Source organism: Typopeltis vanoorti, chromosome 13 (genome assembly GCF_054136105.1).
Source record: "Typopeltis vanoorti isolate ZY-2024b chromosome 13, IOZ_Tvanoo_1.0, whole genome shotgun sequence".
NCBI classification, from domain to species: domain Eukaryota; kingdom Metazoa; phylum Arthropoda; class Arachnida; order Uropygi; family Thelyphonidae; genus Typopeltis; species Typopeltis vanoorti.
Genome location: NC_143561.1, coordinates 50,651,468 through 50,678,495, shown reverse-complemented (window position 1 = coordinate 50,678,495; position 27,028 = coordinate 50,651,468). Strand labels below are relative to the sequence as shown.

Sequence of the window (27,028 nt, the reverse complement as noted above, 5' to 3'; positions counted from 1 at the left end):
AAAAGAAGTTTAATAACAATTTAATGTGATGAATATGTTTTGATACTGCTACACCAATATCAGGTGAAATATGATATTGGTGTAGTGATATCATATATCAGGTGAAATATTTGAAACTGCAATTCTTAGATTTCTGCTTTGAAATGAATAAGAATAATGAATGAAAAAGAAATAATAAATAATAAAAATTAAATACGTTTCTTTTAAGATAAAAAAATCTGCTTAGTCTTAAAAGATTTTAAATTTGTTTTCATTATTTCACGGCCCCCTCAACAAAACCTACGGCCCACAGTTTGGGAAGCGCTGCCTTAAACGATAGAAATATAAGATCTGATAATGATGTAACAGACTGATTTGGAGGAAAACTGTAGATAGGAAGTTAGCAATGAGGTAAATTTTTCATGAAGTACTATCAGATTCTGTACACCCCTTGAAGGTACATATCAGGAATTTGATGATGTTGGTGGTTAATTCTTTGTTCATAAAGCCATTGCATATTTGTATCATTTAATAATCTACTTTTATAAACAAATGTTTTTAAATTTTCTTTCTGTTTTTGTTATCTGTAGCCATTTAGGTGGTAATCTTAATTTTATTTTAACAAGGAAGTGGTCACTACTTATTTCATATCCTCTGTGAACTCTAACATCTAATGAGGACTTTGATGTCTTTTCATTTAAGATAAAGTAATCTACTACTGATTTCCATCCTCTTGCTGCCTAAGTATATTTATGTATGTCTTTATGTTTATAGAAAGAATTCATTATTTTAAGGTCTGAAATAAACTACAAAGTTGATCAATTTTTTACCATTCCTGTTTAGGGTATGTTCTCCATATATTCCTATATTATTATTAATTTTCGTGTTTCCAATTCTTGCATTTAAGTCTCGTGCTAATATTACATAATCATTTTTATTTATTTTATTATATATATTTTGTAACTGATTATAAAATTCAATATTATCATCTTCTCTTCCTTCTTCTGGGGTATGTAAACCAATTATTGTTAAATAACCTCTATCTATTTTTATTCTAGCTTCTATTATTTATTCATTCCATAATTTATAATATTTAACTGTTTTGAAAGGGAATTATGAATCCAAATCATAACACCTGCTTGTGCTATTTGGCCTGTGTAATTCCACTATATATTACATTAAAATTTTCAGTTCTCATGATTCCTTTTAATTTCTCTTTTGTTTCAGTGATTACTGCTATTTGAAAATTTCTTTCATTTAATATTTGGTCTAATTCTATATGTTTATATGCTATTCCTATTATGTTCCAGTTTGCTATATGTGTTATATTTTGTCGTTTCCATTTTCATTTCACCTTTTCCATAGATTCATTTCAATTACCTTTCTCTTTTGGCTTACTGAGTTAGATTAATGTTTTCCATGTCAGGTGACTAACCTGGCAAAAAGTGGTAGGGTTGCTACTTTAAGGCTTCTGAACTAGCCTTCTTCCAAATTTAAACTCATAGGAGGAATGGGGTATACTAAAGGGGAAAGAGAAGATTATTGAGGGGACATAGATATAAGCCAGAAATGGAAAGATCCCATTGCCCTCGAGTTCTCCAACGGCATAAGGGTCATAAAATAAGAAGAGTTGGCTGATAAGGCCTTATAGGAAAGATTAAAGTGAGTGGATCTTTAATCAAGATGATTAAAGATCCACTTAATCAAGATGATTGCCTCTTATGGCCCTGTTGGTCTATTCAATATATTCGGACCACCCCACCATATCTGGTGGGCTCTCCTATCCATCACCCAGGGGACACAGGGTCCCCTGAAAAATCAATATCAACAGCACTCAATATTTATATCAGGGACTGTACACCCTCTGTCCAAAAAGAAACTGAACTTTTGATAGAAAATAAAACACAGGCCAATTATAATTATTCAAATCATTTATTTCAATCAATATACTCTCCCTAGCTTCGATACAGCATTTGGCACGGTCAATTAATTTGTTAAATGAGATTTTTATACCAGTTTTCGGGATACTGTTGAGCGTCGTGGTTATTGCCGCTTGAACGTTTTCAATGGTGTTGTATAGCTTTCCTTTCATCAGCAAATGAAGTCGGGGGAAGAGAAAGAAGTCACAGGGTGCTAAATCAGGTGAATACAGTGAGTGATCCAACACATAAACTTGGTTTTTGCTCAAAAACTGTCTCACAATGTTTGAACAGTGAGATGGGTGTATTATTGTACAAAAGTGACAGTTGCTTGCATCACGATATTCATGCCATATGCGACGAATTCTCGCTATCAATCACTTCAAAACTTCAAGATAAAACTCACCATTGACCATTTGGCCAGAACGAATTCTTTGTAGATAATGCCCTTGGAATCGTAGAAACAAATCAGAAACAAATGGGGATTTTGGAATCCCCGAGTCATCTTCAATCAATGTCACGGACGATTTCGGATTTACTTTGATGAAATCATGCACTTTTTGGATGTTAACTTCACTCAGTCCAGTTTTTGGATGGCCAAGCTTTTCGTCATCCTCAAGTGTCTCACGACAACTTTTAAATCACTTAAACCACTCGTAAACTTGAATACGGGATAAGCATTCATCACTGTATGCTTTTTGAAGCATTTCATGAGTTTCGGTAAAACACAAAAGTCATTTGCACCTTTCTGTTTGAAACTCATTTTCCAACCGTTCGTTAAAACACACTGTCACTTATGGCACTATAACTCGGCTTCTAATGAAACAAATGTCATAAACAGTTGACACAACACTAATGAAGGTTGCCGATTTCGACAACAAAAAGATACAACAGGTGACACCACTAGTTTCTTCTATTTTCGAAAAGTTTGGTTTCTTTTTGGATAGAAGGTGTATTTCTTGCTGCGATTTACAAGCTTCCCATCATGATATCAAAAAATATCAGAAGAGTTCATGAAGTCCAAAACTTTTTTAAAAAAATACTGTATGAACCTGAAGAGTTTATATCTGTTTCATAAAATCAGTTATTTTTGTTTCCCCTAAAATAATCATCTTTTCATATGAAAATGAAATAACATACTTAAGCAGTTGCAGATATTCCAAATTTAAAAATTCACTTTCAGATCTAACATGGTTTTGAAAACAAAGTGACAGCAAGCATTTGTTTTTTTCTCAAAACAACAGAAAAATCATAAAGATTTTCAAAGTTTTTTAAAGATAGTTTCATTATCAAAATAAAAATCAGCATAAGTAAAAAAAAAAAAAAAAAAAAGGACAGAACATAAAATGCAATACTAGTGTATTACCAAAACAAATATCCAATACAATTATGATAAGCTTATTGTGCACAAGCACCAATGATTATCCAGTAAACAGAACTAATTTCATTACATCAATTAACACTGAGCATTTTACTCAAACTGCAAATTCCTGTGTTTCAAATTGAAAATCTATCCTTAGTATTCCGTTTTTGAATATGGACCTCAGAAATTATTAACTTGCAAAAGATAAAACACAACTTTTAAGAACAATAAAATTTATCATGATCAATTTCATGATATATACCCTCAGGGGGATCTACAGGATATTGTAAAAACACTATATGATAAATTTACATGATTACTAACTTCCATTGAAAATTTTCCTCCAAATTAGTGTTTTCTGCAAGAACTCTAAATACTGTCAAATCTTATATTTCATCCATCTAGCTCTTGGCCTTCTTCTTCTGATTATTTTTTCTGCATTCAAACATCTATTCAGTTAATCCTTCTCTCCAACTCTGTTTTAAGTGACAATACCACTTTAGATTAATCTACTCATATCTGAATGCCAAAATTGTCAAGTTCATTTTTAATCTTGTGCCACGAGAGGGCAAAAGATAGTGCAAGTGGTGAATATTGGTGCTGAAAGATAATTTTTTTTTTTTTTGGAAGTCTTGAGCATCAATTTAGTCATCATTTTTTGCATCATTATATTCATGAGTGTTTGTGTGATCAACTGTAAGAGTAGTATGTTCAATTTTCTGATTTTTAAAGATTTAATATTTGTTTTCTTGTACACTGTACTGTGCAGCATGGTGCCAATGCACAAAACAATGGTAGGCAATTTTAACATGCATGATTACATTCACTGCAGTGCAAAATGCATGGCTTTCAGAATGAGAGATTTTTGGAAGGAGAATGAAACTGGAGCGAAACATGTTTGTAAAGAGTGTTTTGTGAGTGAATGCCAGAAGTGTGAAGAAAGTTGAAGAGTGATAGCGATGAGTTGAAAGATGAAATGCATGATAATGCAATTGGCATAGTTAATGTTGCAAGTGGTATGAGTTACTGAACAAATGACGCAGTGGAAAATAAAGAGAATGACCAGAAGGTAATGGAAAAGATTAGCACACTTATGTGGAGTTCTTCAGAGAACAAAACATGAGATTGAGTGGTCAGAGAAATGCTTGGCGGATGGCATGACACAGATGCAAAAGAAAGGAGACAAAGCAGAGCATGAAAGAGCAAAAGTGTGAAAATAAGGATGGGATTTTTTATGGTGATTCATTGATACGAAGAGTTCTTGAGGAGAGTGTAATGAAATTGTCTTTTCCTGGAGCTAAGATAAAGGATGTCAGTTATGTAGACGAATTCAGAGAGTTAAGGTGAAAGAGATGCTTATTTTGGCTGGTACAAATGATTTAGCAGGTGACAAGTGTGGTAGGTGAGAAGACATGAAAGAGTTGCTAGTGCATGCAAAAAAGAAAAGTGAGAAAACAAAAGTTGTGAATCTGTTGCCATCAGAGATGAAGAGCTATATATGAAGAGATGAAGATTGTGAACAAGTCAGTGCACAGCTAAGTTTGTGGACTTGTGGAGTGAGTTTCATGGAAGGAAGAATTTATATAAGGTGGACTTGCATCTAAATGAATTTGGTGTAAGGAGTCTTGAGAAAGTGTTGTTCAGTGAAAGTTCAGAAGTGCAAAGTCAGGGAAATTAGAATATTTAGGGAAGATGCAGGTAAAAGTGAATCCAGGCAACTTAGAGGTTAGAAAGTGGGTCCAGGCAACCTAATGGTTAGTGAGTGGGAGAGTGATCACACAATGCGAAATTTAGCACTCCAGGTTAACTTTTGGGCTAAATAATACAAGGAATAAGGGTTGGGATGAAGGAAGTGTTGCAGTTTATGTATACTACTGCCAGAGGCATTCAAAATAAGGTTGAAGAATTTTTAGCATTAGTTAGCACAACCTGGCTAAAAGTTATAGGCATAAGTGAGACATGGCTGACTGAGGATGATATGGTCATAAGAATAGAATGCAGGGGATATAGTGTCTTCAGAGAGAAAAGGAGAGGAGAGAAGGAATAGGATTGGAGGAAGGATTCTGATAATGATCGCAGAGGAATTAAAGCCAAAAAGAGTGGAATTACATCACAGGAACAGAGATTCAGATGGTAGTTCATTTGATGGGATGGTACTCCAAGAGATTGATGAGGCTAGGGACTTAGGGGTGTTGGTGGATAGGGAGATGAAGTTCAGAGGGCACATTGCTAAGGTGTCCAAGATTGCACATAGGATTACTTGGTTATTGAAGAACACCCTAATATCCAGAGATAAAGATGTTATTATTCCCCTTTATAAGGCATTGATACTTCCACATTTGGATTACTGTGCTCAGGTCTGATCACCTGGATTCCTTGGAGATGAGGAGATTGAGGTGAGGATTCAGAAGAGAGTGACTAAGTTGGTGAGTGATGTAAAAAATGCTCCCTACATTGATAGATGAGTGCTTGTGGATTGCAGAGGTTGGTTGATAGGCTTAGAAGAGGGGATATGACAGAAACATTTAAATTACTAAAAGGTTTTTATAAGATTGATTCAGTAGAAATATTTCAGCTGTGTGATAGTCATAGAAGAACATGAAGTCATCCCTGGAAATTAAGGAAAAGTGTGATTAACAAAGGTGTGAGAATGAGGTTTTCGCCTGGAGGGTGGTAAATGAGTGGAATGCATTGCCTGACTCAGTTGTGAGTTCTTCGTCTGTAAATGAATTCAAGAAGAGATATGATAGATATTGTTTTGATAGTTAGGGTCTCCCGCAATGAGTCTAATGACTCCATGGAGATACCCATAATAATAATAATAATACTTTTATATGTCTTCTTTCAGTAAGCAAGTTTTGTTAAACATATCTTTCTTTCAATTTTCTGAAGTTTGTATGAAGAACAATCACTCAAACATTAAAAATACATTTAATTGAGTAGTTTCAAACACACTTCCAATGAAAGGAACTTTTCTGCAGATTCCAAGCTGCTGCTTGGAAGATATATCACTTGCTCCTTATAAAGGCTTGATATATTATGCTGTCCTTCAGTTATTAGCTTCACAGTTCCTCCTTGGAGGATAATTAAAGATGCATATAAAAACGTTTCTGAGGTTAGAGAATTTTTCTCAGTAGTTTAATTAGGTCTTTTTTGGCTCTCTCCTTCCTTGCTTGCCTACTCTTTGCTTCTAGTGTTCCTGTTACCCAGCAAGAGCTGTTCTCAAAACAACAACTACTAATGCACATGTCAGGTACTGAGATTCAAAGTGAAACTCAAGTGACATCATGGCTACCACTAATACAGCAATTGCACATTACAAATGTTTGACATAGAAACACGACGGTAAACAACATAAATTAATTTATAATATACATAAAACATTTCTGTGTTATTCCTGAAGGATTACAACATTATGATATGCAAGTTTTTTTTTTTTTTCAAGTAATACTAAGCATATACAGTTACATTAAGAAAAGAGAACAAATTACATATATAATTTTAGAATATCTTGTCATGGAACAAAACTTATTTCTCATCAATGAAATTTTTGTTCAGTATATATGTAATATTGTAAAAATTAACAAAACAAGTAAAACATTTATGTGAGATTTTTACAATGTAACGGAGGGGGACACAAGGTTCAAGATTGCTGGATCTGATCACTGCATCAGAGAACTGGACACTAACCAATCTAGCTATGCTTCCTCCACTTGGAGAAAGTTAACATGTAGTGCTGACTCAGAGATTGTCAGACATGCAGAATTTTCTCTTAAGGGATATATGTGGAATTACAAAGCAGGGGACTATGCTAATCTGAGGAGTCAGCTTTCCAAAGAGCCATGGTGTAAGAATTTGGAGAGGAGAGATGTTAGTGGTGCATGGGAGGTGGTCAAGGGGGCATTTGGAGAAAGTACATTTGCTGAATGTACACTCTAGGTGTACATTCAGCAGTATCTGAATGTACACCTAGAGTCAGAAGAATAAATCAGGTAGGAGTTAGATGGATGAATTGAGCATTGTAAGATGGATTGAGCATTATAAGAAGGATTATAAGGAAAAAAGTGATCAATATGCCTATGAGCAGTATAAAGTGCAGGCAAGAAAAGTAATTATAATAGGAAGGCTAAAGCTAAAGAGAGAAAGCTAGCTGATGAGAACCAAAAGAAACCTTAAAAGAGTTCTTTCACTATGTGGCAAGTAAAAGAAGTAAAAGAAGGAATGATTATGGAAGGATGACTTTAAAAAGTCATCCTTCTTTATAGTGGAGAGGAAACAGACTCAAACCAAATAACTGAATTACTGAGTGAGAATTTTGCAGGGGTATCCCTTTAAGTGGTGACATTGTAATGCCAGATGTGACACTGACTGATAAAAGAATAGAGGTTGAAGAAACAGAGATGCTGAAAATATTACAGAATCTCAATATGAACAAAGCTATGGGATTAGATAGCATATTGGCCCATTATAGCAAGAATGTACAAAGGAATTATTGGCTCCTCTGACCAAGCTGTTTAATTTAAGCCTCAATACTGGGAAGGTGCTAATGGAATGGAAAGAGGCCAAAATAGTACCATTGTATTAAGGAGGTTCCAAGACAGAAGTAGAAAATTATAAGCTAATCAGCATCTCAGGAATGGTGATTAAGGTATTGGAGAAATTGGTGAAAGAATTCAGGACTAAGTGAATAGGAATATGATACTCTATAAGGAACAACATGGTTTTGTGAAGGGTAAGGTCTTGCCTTAGTAATTTGCTTACTTTTTATAATCACGTGACAATGGGCCTGGGTAAGGGAAATGGTTACTCAGTAATATTGCTAGACTTTGCAAAAGCATTTGACAAGATTCTGCATAGAACTCTATTACATAAATTGGAGCAAATGAGGATGAATATGAATCTGGTGATTTGGATTAGAGGGTGGCTGATGGACAGATATCAAAGAATGTTCATGTTCCCCTGGACTCAACTCATTTAGGAGTTGAGTCCAGGGGAAGGCAAGTGGTGTACCACAGAGCTCAGTGTGTAATTTGTATATCAATGATATAGGAAATGATTTGACAAGAAATATTCAGTTGTTTGCAGAATGATGCTACAATGAGAAGAGCAATGATAAATGAAGGTAATGCAGAGATCCTGCAAGAAGACTTAAATAGACTAGCAGTATGGGCAAAGGTAAATGGGTGTCAGTTTAATGTGGCTAAGTGTAAGGTGATACACTTTGGGAAGGTGTCAGAAGCTATGTACTATGTTGATGGAAATGAACTGCAGGAAACTGATGAGGCCAGGAACTTAGGTGTGACATGGAGTTGAAGTTAATGGACAGGGAGTTGAAGTTTAGAGAACATATTGTGAAGATAACCAAACCAGCATATCAGATCATGCGGTTATTGAAAAACACACTAACAAGAAGGGATAGAAATTATTGTATAATATAAGGCCAAATCTGCACTTGTATTGGATTTATTTAAAATATATATCTGCATAAAGTAAGTAAAGAGCAGAGATTAACATCTCCAATTTTAAAATCAAGTTTAATGCCACTTGCCTCATAATGTGATCCATATAGACAGTGGTGTAGCTAAAGCTTTTGCCGCCCCTCTCAATACACACCAAAAATACTACAAAAAGTCAAAATGATGTACAGGGAAATAAATTAAAATGCTATGTTTATTTTTGAAGTAAAACTTTAATTTCAACATTCTAAAATGTTATTTTTCTTGCTTTTTCTGTTAGCAAAATCATCGATGACATTGGCGAAGTCTATTTCACAGTAATGTAGGTAATTCTTAATCAGTTTTATTTAGAAAAACTCCTCTCACAACTAGCAACACTTACAGCAATTGTGAGGAAAATTCACAGCAGTATTACAATATTTGGAACTGAGTTCTCGAGACCGTATTTTAGAATTAACTGCAAAAGTTCAAAAAAGTTCAAAGTACCGCCCGGGGTGGACCCCCCCCTAGCTACGCCGCTGCATATAGATGATGAATAAGAGTGGAAATAGTACATACTCTGTCTCTTACATCATTTTTCATATCAAGCTATCTTCCTGTGCCTCCTTCAAATCTGACTCACAACTTAAATATGTGTATTGCTTTTGTGTGATATAGTTACACAAAAATCAGAAAAATTGCACTGGTGTTTAAAAAAGTGAATCTTGTCAAATGCGTCACGGAAATTTCAAAAGAACTGCTCTGCTCATAAAAGACATTTAGTTATATTTTCTATAAACTATACTTAAGTAACTCAAGCAGTCTGTCTTTCAGTTAAGTATATTACAATATGGAGTTCTGTGAGAAACAAAAGTTTGAACAATGTCAAAAGAAATGTCAAGCAGGAAGTGAACAGAGTGTTCAAAGACACTGAGTTTCTTTATCTTATATGCAAAAAAAAAAAAAATTCTTAATATCTTGTCTGCTATGATTTTGATGTTACAATTGTAGGAATGCTAGGAACATCAAAAATAAGAATGATGAAACTGAAAAAGAGATGGGGGAATACTGCTGATAACAGCAAACAACTTGCGTCCTGTCCCCACAGAAGGTGTGTATATATATATATATATATGGCAGTGGGTTTGAGGTAGAGGTGGACTAAGATATTTAGTGGGATGTTGCTAATCCTGGAAAAGCAAATGACATTGACAAGAGAATGTATAGGCAATGGCTTAGCAAATAATGGAAAGCTGATCGTTATGGGAAATTTTAATTATAGTAACATAAGATAAGATGAAGAGGTATCATGGAGAAACAAAGAAATGTAATTCCTAGAATTGCTGAGAGACAGCTATCTTAGACAGCATACAATGAAAGGCACACAAAAACTGAAAGAAATCTGATATTTGATCATCACATCAAAAATAAATAAATAAAAATAAATAAATAAATAAATAAATAAATGTATATATATATATATATATATATATAGGTGTATTATCTGCCTCCAGCTAACAAAGATGACTATAATGTAAACACCTGGTGGCTAGCCATGTGTGTGTGGGGGGGGGGGCATCCGCAAGGAAGGGATACATATAGAACTATAATGCTAGTGATAATGGGAAGCTCAGAGACAGCATGGAGAAAAGGAAGGTATGAAGGGTTAGGTGGAGAAGATTAATACTTAGGCATTGGGTCAAGCAATATTTAACAGTAGCAATATCTGAATGTATTTCAATGGTCAGAAGGTTAAATAAGGTAGATGTAAAGTGAATGAATGGTGAGATTACAGGGAAGAAAAAGATATGGAGTATAAAGATCAGGCTAGGAAAGTGACTCAGTTGGTAAGGAAAGTGATCAGAAACTGGCCAACCAGACCGATAAAAATCGTAGAGTGCTCTTCTGATATCTGGTCAGATATTATGTTATATCAATATCATCCTTATATCATGATATAAGGATAATATTGATGGGAAAAATCATGAGAATCTCTGTGTAAGAAAGACAATGTTAGATAACTGTCTTAATGATGGGAATAGTTATTATTATGGAAATGATTATGAAGAGAGAACAATTCTATGTTCATCCAGTTTGGACCCATCAGGCATGTGTAACGATGTCTACATAAGTAAGGAACTAGATAAGAACAGAGATCTGCAAGTTGTGAAGCTGTGTCATGCAGAATATAGACAAGTGTATGCAAAAGAGCATGCAAGTAATTTATTATGTCATGTCTGTACACGAATGCTAGAAGTATCAGAAACAAAGGAGTAGAGTTTGTTGCCTTAGTTAATAATTTGGACCTCATATTGTAGGCATTAGTGAGACCTAGCTATCAGAAGAAGATGTACTAACTGGTATCAAGTGCAAAGGGTACAGTATTTTTAGGAAGGATAGACAGGATAGGAGAGGAAGGGGGCGTGTTGCTAATGATATCAGATGACTTGAATCCAGTAAGAGTTGAGACCTATGACTGCATTACTAGTAACAGTGTTTCATGTGGCAGTGAGTTTGAAGCCATCTGGTGTGAAGTGAAATCTAACAAGATTAAATACATAGTGGGGATGTTGTTATAGACCTGGTGGATCGGTTGCAAATGACAAAGAAATGCATCACCAAATAAATATTATGGGTGCAAAAAAGAGTAATCATAATGGAAGACTTTAATCATCCAAACACTGATTGGATAGCAGTAAAATCTCATGAGAAGAATGAAATCAAATTTACTGAGCTGTTGCAAGACAATTTCCTCAAGCAGCATGTGACAGAAGGAACTCGAGGTCAAAGAATGTTAGATTTGATAAATAGTGTCGGGGGGGGGGTTCAATTAGAGACATAACTACTCTGCTTCCGGTTAGTGACAGTGATCATGTGGTACTCACTTGGGAAGTGAGTAAGTTTATGAATGTTTCATTCAGAAAAGGTTACATGCTGAACTACAAAGCAGAAAATTATGACCAACTGAGGAGTATACTGGGTTCAGCACAATGTATCAGTTGTTGGATGGGAAGGATACTGACGATGCAATATCAAATGTGTAACTAGAATTTGAAGAATAAATAGAATACGAGTGAAATGGATGTGTAATCTAATTAAGCAAGAGATTCATAAGAAAAAGAAGATGTGGAAGGAATATCGTGTGTATGTCAGTTATGATAATTATAAGCAGGAGGCCAGAAGAGTCACAAATGCTATATGGAAAGCTAAGTCCGAGAATGAAAAGAAACTGGCTCTGCAAGCTAAAAACAACCCAAAGGAATTCTATCATTATACTGCAAGTAAAAGAAAGCAAGAATGAATTTGAAAGAATATCTCTACTGAATGCAGATGGTATGCAAGTGACTGATGCAGAAGTGATATTGTTCAAACTCATGATTAGCCATCTTGCTAAAAGCTATCAACCTGGTATATGCAACATTGAACTCACTGCTACCTCATCACTGTATGAGGAAACTCATGTGGACAAGGAGGAAGTACTAGAGCTGTTGCACAAACTGAATAAGAATTCAGCAATAGGGACTGATGGGATATCAGCAAGGTACTAAAAAGAGTGTTCAGCCGAACTGGCTATTCCTTTGACCAGGCTATATAATTTGAGTCTCAGAACAGACAAGATTTCACAGGAGTGGAAAGAATATATGGTAATCCCATTGCACAAGGGTGGTGCAAAGACCGATGTATCCAACTATAGACCAATCAGTATCTCAGAAGTGGTGGTGAAGATTTTGGAAAAGTTGGTTAGAGCTCACATTCAGAAATGGGTTGACAGAGAATCTCTACTTTGCAAAGACCAGAATGGGTTTACTAAAAGAAGGTCATGTTTCAGCAACTTACATTCTATAATAATTTTTCCATTCAGTTAGAAAGGGGGGAAATGGATACCCTATGATACGTCTGGATTTTGCTAAGGCTTTTGAAAGAATACAGCATGGAAGACTGTTGCATAAATTGGAGAATATGGGATTGGATTATAAACTACTGGCACAGATAAGAGGATGGCTGACTGACAGATATCAAAAAGTCCTATATGGGGGGGGGGAGAGTGTTAATCTGCAGGATTCAAGGCAACCGATGGTGTGCTTCAAGGATCAGTCCTTGGTCCATTGTTATTCAATCTGTACATTAATGATATTGGGAAGGATTTGACACCAATACAGCTATTTGCTGATGATGCAAAGAGAGGTAGGGTAACCAGGAATGCAGCTGATATGCAGTACTTGCAGAATGATTTGAATAGGCTGGAATTGATGGCATGGGAAAATGGATGTCAGTTCAATGTCAGTAAATGTAAAGTCGTGCACTTTGGTGTGATTAGATATCCAGTGTCGTATTATATATTGGTGAAGTTATGCTAGAAGAAACTGAGGAGGCTAGGGATCTTGGAGTTTTAGTAGACAGGAAGTTGAAGTTCAAGGGTCATTTGGCAAAAATTGTAAATACAACGCAGAGAATAATGACATGCTGAAACAAAACTTGACATGTAAAGATAAGGAAGTCATTTTGCCTCTTTACAAGGTCATGATAAGATCTCACTTGAACTATCGTGCGCAGGTCTGGTCTCTTAGTTTCAGTGGCGATTTTGATTTCAGTGGAGAGAGTGCAAAGGAGAATATTAAAAATGATATAAGGATTGTGGAATACTGATTATGAAGACAGATTAAGAATTTCTAGGCTGCAGACACTAGCAAACAGGAGAAAGAGAGGTGATATGATTGAGACTTGAAAACTTCTGAAAAGGTCGTAGAGAATTTCAGAAGATAGAATTTTTCATTTTATGGAGGGTGGGGAAAGGATGTGAGGGCATCCATAGAAGTTGAGAATGAATGGAGGAGGAATTTAGGGCTAGATTTTTCTCTCATAGAGTAGTACACTATTGGAATGGATTGATGTTAGATGTTGTGTGTGCAAGTAGCATGAATGAATTCAAGAACAGGTATGACAGCTGGTGTGTGAATAGTATGGCCTCCCTTGATGAGTTCCTGACTCCATGAAGGTCTCTCTTAATAATAATAATAACTTATGGAAGGATGATAGAGTTGATGAAAGTGGTAGACTGGTAATAACTACTAAGAAGGATATAGGTGAAATATTTAACAAACAATTTATCAAGGTATATTTTCCTCATAAGCGTGATATCAGTTAGAGCTGGAGTGGAAAAAAAATGGCAGAGGAGGATCTGGAGGGGAGTGAGCAAGAACTATGAGTAATTAAGGAAATTTACATTTAATAAAGCAATAAAACTTGATGGCATATCATATTTGATATGGAAGAAAACCTACAGAAAGGGAGCAGGTACTGTGGCTCTAAAAGAAGATTTCAACAGACTGTAGAAATAAGTGAGAAGCTCACCAGAGAATGACTTCTAGACTCCCTAAGTCTGAAGGTGGATATTTTATACAGGATTTCAATATAGGATACTTTTTTTTTGACTAAAGCCTCTTCTGCCCATAGCTGAGGGGCCCTAGTATGTAGCCCTGATTTAAATGCAAAAATCTAAAAATAAAATTTACAATTTGGTGGGTGAAATTTACATAATAATAATTTTAAAAAAAGTTTATAGTTCTGTTGCATAATGGTCACCTGGTTTTCAAAGGAATGAAAATATTTTAACAACAATCCCAATAAGAGTAATTAAAGCAGTATCAGGTCTTTGGAATGTTGGATATGAGGAGACACCGAGGGAATGACATTTGCAAATCCTGGTAAAGGATAATGTAGTAGAGACATATAAGAGCAAGTTTTATAGAGAGTGAAATATATTGCTGAGAATGTGGTAAATGCAAAACAAAAAAAAAAAGTGAATAAGTTAAAAGAATGATTTGAAGCACTGTGTGTAATGCTGAGCAGCTCTCACAATGATTTTAACTCCTTGAGGATCTGATAATTACAACACTGCAGAACTGTAATACAGGTCAATATTATGAGACTCACAAAGACCACAATGATACAAACTTGAAAGAAAAAGAAGAGAAATGTATACTTGAAAAGTGAAAAAAATTTGACAACAAACTTCTGAACCAATATAAGAACAGGTAATGAAAGCCACTAACAAACAAATATAAAAAAAGTTCCTTATAGATCAAGATGAAATTGAAAATTACAAGCAATTAATTAAGTGTTTTTTTTCTTCCCTTCTATTATTATTACATAACACCTCCATGGAGTCCAAAGACTCGCTGAGGGAGGGCATCTACTCTACAACTCTCCGTCTCCACCAATCCACCAACTGCAACTACCTTCATCATCTACACCAACGCCATCTACCACTGACCACCACCACCACTAATATTTTCACAGACAATCACAAACATCCATGCCATGGCAGGATTCGAACCCGCACAGCCTTTTGGCTGGAGAGCAGATACGTTAACCACTCGGCCAAACAGGCCGGCACATACTCATTATGGGAAAAGTGCACACCAATCTTTTACACTATGCATATACAACAAACTCTCATTATAGCTCATAGGGATCAAGAAATATAGTGATCTGTCAATTATTCACTCATGTTGGGAAATCAATTTAGTAGTCAAGTAAATAAGGATATCATTATTTAGTATCATTAAAAAAGTGTGCGGATTTGATGGATGAAACCACTGCATCACTTATTGAAAGTCTGAAGTGGTTTGAAAAGTTCCATTTTTGGTCATTATGTAAAAAAAAAATTAAATTAAATTAAATTAAATTAAAAAAAAAAAAAAAAATATATATATATATATATATATATATATATATATATGAAACGTACTATTAACTCGGGGTTGGGATATGTTCATTTTTTTTTTAAATTAACTGACTTAAACCCGAGAATTATAACACAATGACATTTATTTGAAAAAAACGCAACATGTTTCGTCAAACATGACTTCTTCAGGCGATAAGAACATAGAAAGATAATAAAAGACACTTAAATTAACATTGACACACTCTAAAGCTATACAATTATAAAGTCATAATATTCGACTGTAAATTACAGTTATTATGAGCTTGAACTACAGTCCGAGTTAAAGTTCTATTGTTGTACACCTGTGCGTGTGTGGAATCACGCGATCTCCAGTATCTAATAGTAGAGTTGAAAGAGTCTGCCAAATTATAGCTAAGATTATTATTCAAATGAAAAGGGTCTAAGGTGATTTCCCTTGACTCGACAATGCGGCGCTCTATTTCATCATGGCTGATGTGTAGGTTTGAAGTCAATGTCCAATTTATTTCATGTTGGTGGCCTTCGTTGTTCGTGTTTATTGAAAGCAGGACATGGCCCGACAGAGCAGTTGCTCTGGTTCTCTTATAAGCAATGTCTCTCTGATGCTCTTCGAGACGTAGTAAGATAGATTTCTCTGTCTGCCCATAGTAAGGCTTTCCGCATTCACAAGTGACCTTGTATACACCTGGGAATTGTAGAAGGTTGTGAGGTTGTTTATAGTTGTTGAAGCGTGATATTATTTTTGGCAGAGTCGAGAAGCACGTTTTTATGTTAAACTTCTTTAGAATTCTGCTCAGCTTTTTGGATAGTGTGCTGATATATGGCAAGACGATATGACCTTTGGAGTCGTCCTGTGTCTCTACGTTGTTACGTTGGCGGCGGGATAATTGGTTGTTAATACTTTTCAGAGAGTAGCCATTGTTTTTAAAGGTCCATTTAAGATGTTGTAGTTCCTTTTTCAGTTCTTCTTCATCTGACAGTACAGATCTTGCACGATTCGCTAGAGTTGATATAATACCCAACTTTTGCGCTGGATGGTGATGGGAGGACGCATGCAAATATCTGTCTGTGTGTGTTGGCTTTCTAAAAATAGAGACTTTAATTGATTCAGGCGTCTTGGTGAGTTTAACATCTAGGAAGCAGATTGAACTATTTTCTTCAATCTCCATAGTCAATTTTATATCTTGATGGCGGTTGTTTAAGTGGTCGAGGAACTTGTTAAGATTCTCAGTACCATGCTCCCATGTGAGGAATATATCGTCCACATATCTAAGCCAAATTTTTGGTTTTAAAGTAAAAGAGGAGATCGCCTTTTCTTCAAAGTCCTCGAAAAAAATGTTGGCTAACACAGGAGAGAGAGGGCTTCCCATAGCTAATCCTTTGACCTGTTTGTATAGTTTACCTTCGAATTCAAAATAGCCAGAGTTTACACAGTGAGATAACAGAGAGAACATTTTATTTGAAATCTTGTTTTTCAAAATATGGAGAACGTCCTGTGTCGGAACGTTGGTAAAGAGTGCTACCATGGACTGTAGTTCAAGCTCATAATAACTGTAATTTACAGTCGAATATTATGACTTTATAATTGTATAGCTTTAGAGTGTGTCAATGTTAATTTAAGTGTCTTTTATTATCTTTCTATGTTCTTATCGCCTGAAGAAGTCATTTTTGATGAAACATGTTGTGTTTTTTTCAAATAAATGTCATTGTGTTATAATTCTCGGGTTTAAGTCAGTTAATTTAAAAAAATGAACATATCCCAACCCCGAGTTAATAGTACGTTTCATCATTTCCCTTCTGACGAGGGTAATTGTGCACTTACGAAAGCATATCAGAAGACACTAAAGAGCATTGGAATTAATATCAACAGACTCATCTTCTTGAAGAAATGTAAGTTTTCCTCAATTATTCCAAAGTTCCTACAATTTAAAGAAATCATTACTACAGAAAGAGCTCACCGTATTTACACTAGAGCTAAATTTGAACTGTTAACAGAGAGGATTTGCGATACAAAACGCTATTTATCTTTGCTTTTCACAGAAAAAACATCTTTAGAAAACCAATTAGCAGCCTGCTTAGATCTGGATTCTTGGAATCACATTAAAGATTTAAGTACACACTGTGCATTACATTATCAAAACTTAAACAAACAAAAGCTAATCAGAAAATTCAACTTTCTCAAGTCAAAACAAGAAAGATCTACCTTAAATAATTGTCATAGCAGTCTTAAGAATTTGGTGATTAACAAATCGTCATACGTGCTAAGTCCCGATGAAGAGAAAATTCTCGAAAAAGGCCTAAACTTTATGTTAGCACCAAAATGCATCCCTAAAGAATTACTTTTAACTAAGATGGAGAAGGCAGCTTCGCTACTTCCTAGAAAGAAAGAAAACTGTAATACTTGTGGTCAACTCTGAAGTTGAGGTAATATTAATTTCTCAGTACAGCAACGAGGATGCAGTATTTATCAAAATTGCATACTGTGGAATCAAAACTTTTGCTGTGAGTATGTATCCAGACTATCATAGTGACATAAAATACAATTTAGTAAAATTGGGAAACATTGTGATTTTACTATCAATCATAGCTTAATCTTAGCGATAGAGAGCAATGCCCTTTCTGTTTTATGGCTTAATGAGAGTACAAACAACAGAGGCATAAATCTGGAAGTGTTTCTAGCATCAAATTCCCTACACATACTAAATGATGACATTAATATCCCATCATTTGAAAATACCAGAGGAAGCAGCTTGATTGACCTGACAATAGTAAATGATGCTATTCTATCCCAGATTTCTGAATGGAGATGTGACGTTTTTTGAAACCCAAGTTTCAAATTCACATACCTTTTCTCCCACACCTTTCTATCTCCACATTTCCACTCCCACCTCCTTCATTTCTGCCACACTTCAGCAGTGATATATCAATGTTTCGCTATATGCCTGATGCTGCTTCAAAAGAAGACAACCAAGAACATGCCAAGGTATGTCCGAAATGATTTCTTCCTTATATTCTTCATGCATATCTATGTCTTTAAAACATCAATAATGCCCTAAAAATTGAGTAAAAAAGCCAATGACATCATAAAAGGGGTACTCCTAAAGAAAAATAGGTAAAATAGCCATAAAATTTAATATTAACTTTAATCTTATCTTACAGATAGTTTAAGTAATTAATTTTTAAAAATAAATACTATTAAACCCACCTTCATCTATGAGGTGCTCCATTCCACATTCTTGTACTACAGCAGAATCATTTACTGGAGAAAAATCCAAATTTTCTTGTTCTTCACACAAATCAGTAATCTCAATCATTTCTTCAGGATAAAATTCTTGCAACTCATTGTCGATATCTATATTCCTTTCTTTGATTTTAAAAAGAAGAAAATATAAATGCTGTATTCAACTCTTATTAAACAGTAAGAGAATTGTGTTATTAGAAGAAAATACAAACAAATTACAACAACAACAAAAAGAAATAAAGAAAGAGAGGAAAAAGAAATATATATAACAATAACAAAATGTAAAATACAAAATAACTTAATTAATTTAACATTGCTTTATTAGAGATATTTAAAAGTTATTTACAAAATATTGATGGAAACCTGATCAAGGTTATGAGGCAATCATGATATGTGATGACATCAGTTACAGAAGCTGAAAGTTGGAGATCAAGCAGAACTGTATTATTGAGAATTAGAGAGGACTATTAATATCCAGAGGAATGCAAATACAAGGGGGAGAATTTTAGCCACAGACTGGAAGTGTTGAAGCTGCACAACAAGATTCATGAACATCTATGCTCTGACTAGCACAATTGAAAGACCATTCTTCCCGAGCTTCAACAATTACCTCTAAATAGCCGTGTCATGATTGGGAGACTTCAACTATGCAGTGAACTCAACCTTAGACAAAATGCGGGGGGGGGGGGGGGAACCTAACATCTGGAAATGCACATTGCAAACATCCAGATCATGGACGTATGGAGAGCTCACAACTAATATTGTCGGGATTATAAATGGCAAGGCGAAGGAATTGGCACATGGCTCAACAGATTCTACTTAGCATCATTATCGCTTGTTCCCAGAGTCGAGAAGATAAGGCACATCGACATCAATAGGAACATCTAAGACCATCAATTAGTTATGCTCAATTTCCATTGTATATAGAAACTGGGGCAGGTCCCTGGAAGTTACTACCAGATTCCCATCTCTTTTCATAGCAAGTTTCACCATCTCTGCTCCAACTGAAGTAATTATTATTATTATTACGGGTATCTCCATGGAGTCGATAGACTCATCGCAGGAGACCCAAACTAGCAAAACAATATCTGTCATATCTCTTCTTGAATTCATTTACAGACGAACAGCTCACAATTAAGTCAGGCAATGAATTCCACTCATTCACCACCCTCCAGGCAAAAACCTTGTTCTCACACCCTTGTTAACCACACTCTTCTTTAATTTCCAGGGATGACCTCTTGTTCTTCCATCACTATCACACAGCTGAAACATTTCCCCTGTATCAATCCTATAAAAACCTTTCAGTAATTTAAATGTTTCTATCATATCCCCTCTTCTCTGCCTATCAACCAAACTCTGCAATCAACAAGATCTCAATCTATCATGTAGGGAGCATTTTTTACATCACTCACCAACTTAGTCACTCTTCTCTGAACCCTCTCCACAGCCTCCTCATCTCCAAGGAATCCAGGTGACCAGACCTGAGCACAATAATCCAAATGTGGAAGTATCAACGCTTTACAAAGGGGAATAATAATCTCTTTATCTCTGGATGTCAGTGTGTTCCTCAACAACCAAGTAATCCTATGTGCAATCTTGGACACCTTAGCAATGTGTCCCCTGAACTTCATCTCCCTATCTACCAACACCCCTAAGTCCCTAGCCTCATCAATCTCTTGGAGTACTGTTCCATCAATGTAGTACACAGCTGGTAATCTTTTAATCCCAAAATGCATGACTTTACACTTTTCCACAGTGAACTGACATCCATTACCTTTTGCCCATTCTACCAGCTTATTTAAATCATCCTGCAAACTTTCAACATCAGCTTGATTTTTTATTGTGCTACCCAACTTTGCATCATCAGCAAACAACTGAATATCTCCCTTTAAGCCATTTCCTATATCATTTATATACAAATTAAACAACAATGGCCCAAGCATAGAGCCCTGAGGCACACCACTGGTCACCTGCCTCATCCTGGACTCGGCTCCTCCATACACCACCTTCTAGTATCTCTCCTTGAGCCATTCTCCTATCCATATCACCAATTTGGTATCCATTCCCATCTGCTCCAATTTGCATAACAGTGTTCTATGGGATATCCTGTCAAAAGCCTTAGCAAAATCCAGAAGTACCACTGTGTAGCCAGTTCCTTTGTCCAACTCAGATGTCATTCTATTATGAAAAGTTAATAGATTGCTAAGGCAGGATCTACCTTTAACAAAGCCATGTTCGCCTCTATAGAGTATCATATCCTGATCCACCGATTCTTGAATTTTGTCTTTAACCAACTTTTCCAATACTTTTACCACCACTCCTGAGATGGTGATTGGTCTGTAATTAACTACCACAGTTTTAGAGCCACCCTTATGCAAAGGAACCACTTTGCCTAACTTCCACTCCCTAGGGACCATACCAGAGTTCAAACTTAAGTTAAATATCCAAGTAAGAGGGGTTGACAATTCCTTTGCACATTCACACAACACCCGAGCTGATATTCCATCTAAACCTACAGCAGTGTTTGCATTTAAATTTTGCAATATGTTAAATGCCTCTGATTTCTTAGCTTTAATTCTCACATTAGTTATTGCTACAGGTACAGAGATATCCTCACTTGGGTGATAGACTTTTGAAAAGTGATCACTCAGTAACTCGACTATTACATCTGATTTTATCACCTCAATACCATCAGCACCCACAATGCTGATAAATGATGACTAGAATTGAGACATGTGGGCATAACTGAAACTTACCATAACAAAGCATGAAAAAATGGGGCTAAGAACATGCTTTCCTTCACAGATCTCAACTCAGAGATCTTTATAATGAAAGAAGCTAATTTGTATCCAGTCAATGTCAAGGTATATGTGACAATATCAATATCATCCATGCCTCAATCTTGACATAGACATAGAGAAGCAAAAACAAGGGGAGGAAAGGAATTTCAAAATTAGACTCCATCTGTGCTCAGAAAATAAAATACTGGCTACTTTCTACAACAGGTACTTCATCAATTTTTGAGAAAAGAGAACCATCACCAGAATCAGCAAAGGTGGACAAAACTAAACCACAACATCCGAAACCAATATCCTAGAGGCTTTCTGAATTCCCAGCATATATCCAAGCAGGGTTAGATCAACCATCACTGCCAAAGTTACAACAACATTCAAACAATGCTAGAAAGCAGCCAGGCCTCCAGACATACTGGAGAAAGACTTCTATCATAAGGCAATGGATTTATTTCATTTTCCCTGTTCTCAAGGCAATTTGTAACATCTTCTCTCTCTACTGAAAATATGCCAAGTGAGTTCAAGAAGTACTTCACCACCATCTAGATCATCCTGAGATCCACAGTATTCCTTGCTTCTGCAAACTCAAATATTTTAGATAAATAAATAAATGTGAGGAACTGCTTAAATCCAACATCTGCACTTATAGCTGTTCCAAGGTGGAAGACCATGTCATGGATACAGATCACTGGATCCAAACCTCCCTCTTATATGGAAACAGATTTAAATCAGAAAGACCATTTAAGGAATCTGCCACAGCAAAATTTGGCTGCATCACACTGCCAGGAATCTGGGAGACCACCATTTTTTGACACTTTCAGAAAGATTCCATCACTGCACCCAAAGATGACACTTGAAATGTGGATTTTCATGGATGGGAAATGAGGAGGAACCTATTCTGAATCTTGTTCTATTAAAAATAAATCATATTTTTTGTTTACATGGAACATATAAATTCAAATAAAATAGACATTTACAATGAAATATACTTTATTTTATTTATGATTATTATTTTGATAAGGGTACCCCTTATCAAAATAATAATAAGGTAAGCTTGGTAATAATGAAAATCTAAGAAGGGGTACACGGATATCTGAAGTTTGAGAAACACTGATCTACACCAACGTTATCTACTACCCACCACTAGTATTTTCACAGACAATCACAAACATCCATGCCCACAGCTGGATTCAAACCTACAGCCTTTTTGCTGGAGAGCAGATACACTAACCATTTGGCCAATCAGGCAGGCAGCAATTATATCTTAGGAAATCACCACCACCAAAGAATATCGCATTTAAATAAGAATGAATTAATACAGAATGTGTTCTGTGCTCATTTCTTTCTTGTGTTTCTTAATTTGATGATTAACTTTATTTGATGCAAGAAATAACTAATTTTTTCAAATGCTATGAGCATTTTCTAAAATTTAATATGTAAACATAAAATAAAATGTAAACATAAATTACTGTGAATTTGTGAATGCATGTAATTTATGTGCAATGATTCATTACAATGCAAATAATTGTTACAGTTGTTAATAAAAAATAATCAATAAAATAATAAAAAAACAGTTGACAGGGTGGTGAACTGTAGTTGATGATGCAATGACAAAACAAAAAGTGCTTAATGGATCTCAGAATAAGTTTACCACATGGCTCTGAAAACAAATTTTGTATCAGTCTTTTATTTATTTTATTTATTTATTTTTTTTTTAATTCACTTTTAGCATTAAACAAAGTTAAGATTTGGGTTTAAAAAAACGTTCCATCGGTATATAAACAGAGCCCTTTAGTTAGAAAGACTTGAGTTCGAATTATATGCACAATGCAAAGAATTTTTATCAGTCCTCTTCAACTGAAGATTAGGTATCCGGTCTCATATGGAGATTGCAGGTTTTTGACTCCTGGAAGCTTGGGCGTTTCATCCTGAAAACCAGTTCCCACAAATCCACATATCTACAGACATAAAAGACTTACTGGATAAGGAAAAATAATGGGAAACCATCTTGTTCTCTAATTATTCCCTAGTAAAATAGCATTGCTACTCCACCAACCAAGTAGACTTATAATAATTATTATTATTCGTAGTAGGTGTCTTTAATTAGAAACATGATGTTTCCATGCAATGAAGCATCTATGCTGATAATATTGATGTGAATGGTAAAAAAGATAAAATTGACAAACATGCCCTGATGATAATCCCTCATGAATTTCATGAACGCGATGTATTGGGAACACTTGCAAGGTACTACAAAACAAAAGAGTACTGTTGGAAGTTTTTCAACTTGGTTATACTATAAATTAAAGATACCAAGAAATTATATACTTGGTTTAATCCTTTATCCAAGTGTAAGCAAACAAAGTTTGTGCATAAAATATAATCAGGACTAGGGCAAGATGTATATAAAAGCTAATGACTTCACATCACTTGCCTTAGTATCCCATAATGCAAAGCACATATCCTTAGGTATGTATAATACTATGCATTATGGGAAGGTTCACTACCCAGACCGGTTTGGTTTCGACCATTACTGAGGTCTTGTCAGTGGGCTTTGTATTGTTAGATCTGAAATCGGTGACTTCAGAATTTACCTGACATCACCATTCCAGAATCTAACAATTTACATAAAATCAAAATTGCATACTTATCTTTTAGCAGAAAAAATGTATTTTTTGTTTGTAACTACTTTCTGTATAATAATTTTGTGAATTTTGAAACTTATACCTGAGTGTCTAGCATAAATATAGGTCTGAAAAAAGGGCAGAATAAGAGGGGAATTATTAACAAAATAATGCAAAGAAAGAATGCGACCTATTCGACGACATAGGGCAAAGATCACCCTAAATGCAGTAAGATCAGAGAAATACCTGAGGGCACTATATCTTAGAAAGCATGCTGATGCATACGTTCCCTGAACCAAGAAGTCCCGTATGTAAATCGGTGTAGTCACCCGAACGGAGACCAATGGGTGAAACGATGGGAAATTTCAAACGCGAAAAGGTGGCGCTCTTGGAGAAGGTATATAACCCGTAACATGGAAGGAAATAACCCCCTCGTTTTTTCTTGATCCTGAGTTTTCTCTCCATGTGCTTCGAGAAATCTTCGTGGCTCAACTCTCATATTTGAGGGCTGACTTTCGACAGAGTTCAGTATGTCACCGTAGTAGAGTCAGCAAGATAAAATCGCAGGCCGTAGTAAGATGTCCAACTACGTAAAATCTAGGCAAAAGAATAGCGTCCAGCTCAATGAGCACATGTAACCCACGTGGCATTGATATTGAGAAATCCAGATTCGAAAACAAAGGACGAACGACGGCAAGAACCGAAGACAAAAAAGTTAGATAAGTACTCTCACTTATTCTAGCCATTTTGAGATTGACTTACATTTAAGAGAGTGGGAATTAAGATTGTATTAAAAGAAAGAGTGAAAGGTTTAGATCTGAATATAAATGATTATGTTTTCTTGAGATGAACTTTTGGAACTTTCAAACCGATAAAGATTCTGTTATGATTGTTCTGAGAGAATTCGAAGAGTGTGTTAAAGTACCTTAATGAGAAAAATGAATTGTAATTTTAAGTGTAACGTATACTGAGTTAATGAAATATTGAGTTTTACTAACACTCTGAATTTAATGTATAAAGTAAATTGTAAACTTTAAGTGTAACATGTTCTGAGTTATTGAGATATTGAAATTTTGCCTTATATTCTGAACTTAGTGTTAAAATTGAATTGTAATCATAAGTGTGTTATGTACTGAGATATTGAGACATTGAATTGCTGATACTTTGAGGTAGAATACTGAAATTGATTAATGACTGAGAGAGTGAATGAGAGGTAATGATTTAGCTTTAGAAATTGATAATCAATTTAATTTGTGTAGTATCATCAATTGGATTTAATAAATGTTTGATTCTTTAAATGTATGTGTATCTGATCATGTTGACTGACTCTGACCCTTCATAAAAATCGAACCTGAGTACGTGTGAGTGTGCGGGAATACCCCAAGTGAAAGTAACGGCACGACTGCAAACAAGAATAAGATTATGCCAGAGATTCCAAGTCTCTAGGAAATTAATTATATTGCTAGAAACACCTGAGATTCTACAGTTAACCTAAAGGTAGTGTCTCTCCCTAACTTTAAGGCTCAAGCTGGCGCAGTAAAAAAATAAATTTGTTTGAATAATCAGGATAATATGTAGAATTCAGGGAACAGGAAATCTTCTGGTGGCCATTAAAGGTTAAGATAAGTAAGGTTAAACCAGCTATATAATTTCACGGAAGAACCGCGATGCAAGGCTTAGTTTATTACTATTAATGTGGAACGCATAACAATAACGCTAATCTATTCAACATAGAGGCATACGCAATAGAATTGACATTAGTAAATTACAAAACAATAATAAATAATAAAGGAGTCCTCCGCAACAGTATTATGGGAGACTAAGGCTAGTGATATGAAGTCAGAATCTATATATGAAGTCATCAGCTTATATATATATGAAATCATCAGCTTCTACATATAAGTTGTCCTAGTCCTGATTATATTTCAGCCGCAAACTTTGTTTGCTTACAATTGGATAAAGGATTAAACTAACTATATAATTTCTTGGTATCTTTAATTTATAGTATAAACAAATTGAAAAACTTCGAACAACTATCTCTAATCCAGAGTATTTTAATAATAAGGTGTGACACCTTTTGGCAACTCTTATATGAAAATAGGGGTGCTTAAGGGTCAAAGCTGTATAACTGAGAGGAGACCTCCACATAGCCTTTAAAGGAATGTGGAGAACCAACTAGGGCTTCTACCTAATCTCCAAACCTCACCTTCTTGTGGTGCACCTTGTTGGGTATCTACCTGGATACTGAACGAACGAGGATGAGCTGGCAATTTGGGATTTAGCCGACCAAATTGTATACTTATTGGCTTAAACCAAAATACAAAATGATGGTACAACATGACAAAATTTCATGCTGGCTGGGACGTCGTCCGGTTAAACAAGCCCCCCCCCCCACGTTTGTTTTCATCGGAGAACCAGGGCGAACAGCAAAAAGTCAGCTACTGGAACAAATCTGAAAACACACCCCAACTCAACATCACCAGAGTTAAAGATCAGTACTATCAACATAAGAAGCCTGAATGGCAAAGAAATGGAGCTAGCTGAGGAATTAGATAAGTACCAGATTGACATAATAGGGGTGACTGAAAGAAAAAAGACCAAAACTGGTGAGATCTTTCTGAGCAATAAATACAAAATGTTATATATTCAGGCAATGACAATCAAGGAAAAGAAGGAGTAGCAATAGTATTCAACACAAATTACAAGGCTAATCTTCTTGAATGGCAGGCAGTCTCAAATAGAGTGATGTGGGCAAATATGAGAATGGGGAAACTGGACAATGAGACTTATTTGTGCCTATGGTCACACAGAAGGTTCTACTAAGTTAGAAGGGGAGGAATTTTTTCAGGCTTTAGAAAAAGCAACTGACACAACGAAAAAGGAAAAGTTGGTCCTTGTTAGGGATCTAAATAACAGAGTAGGAAATGATTGTCAGACATACAAAAATATTTTGGGAAAATTTAGAGAAA

The 27,028-nt window shown here is 35.3% G+C and overlaps 1 protein-coding gene across 1 annotated transcript in view; it reads right to left on the bottom strand.

Moving 5' to 3' along the window:
* Window positions 1-27,028, bottom strand: part of LOC150100145 (uncharacterized) — a 192,644-nt gene that overhangs the window by 30,081 nt on the left and 135,535 nt on the right. The window contains exon 7 of the mRNA XM_090403073.1: window positions 18,608-18,766. Within this exon, the coding sequence (XP_090259199.1) occupies window positions 18,608-18,766 (159 nt within the window). The remainder of the gene's footprint in view (window positions 1-18,607; window positions 18,767-27,028) is intronic.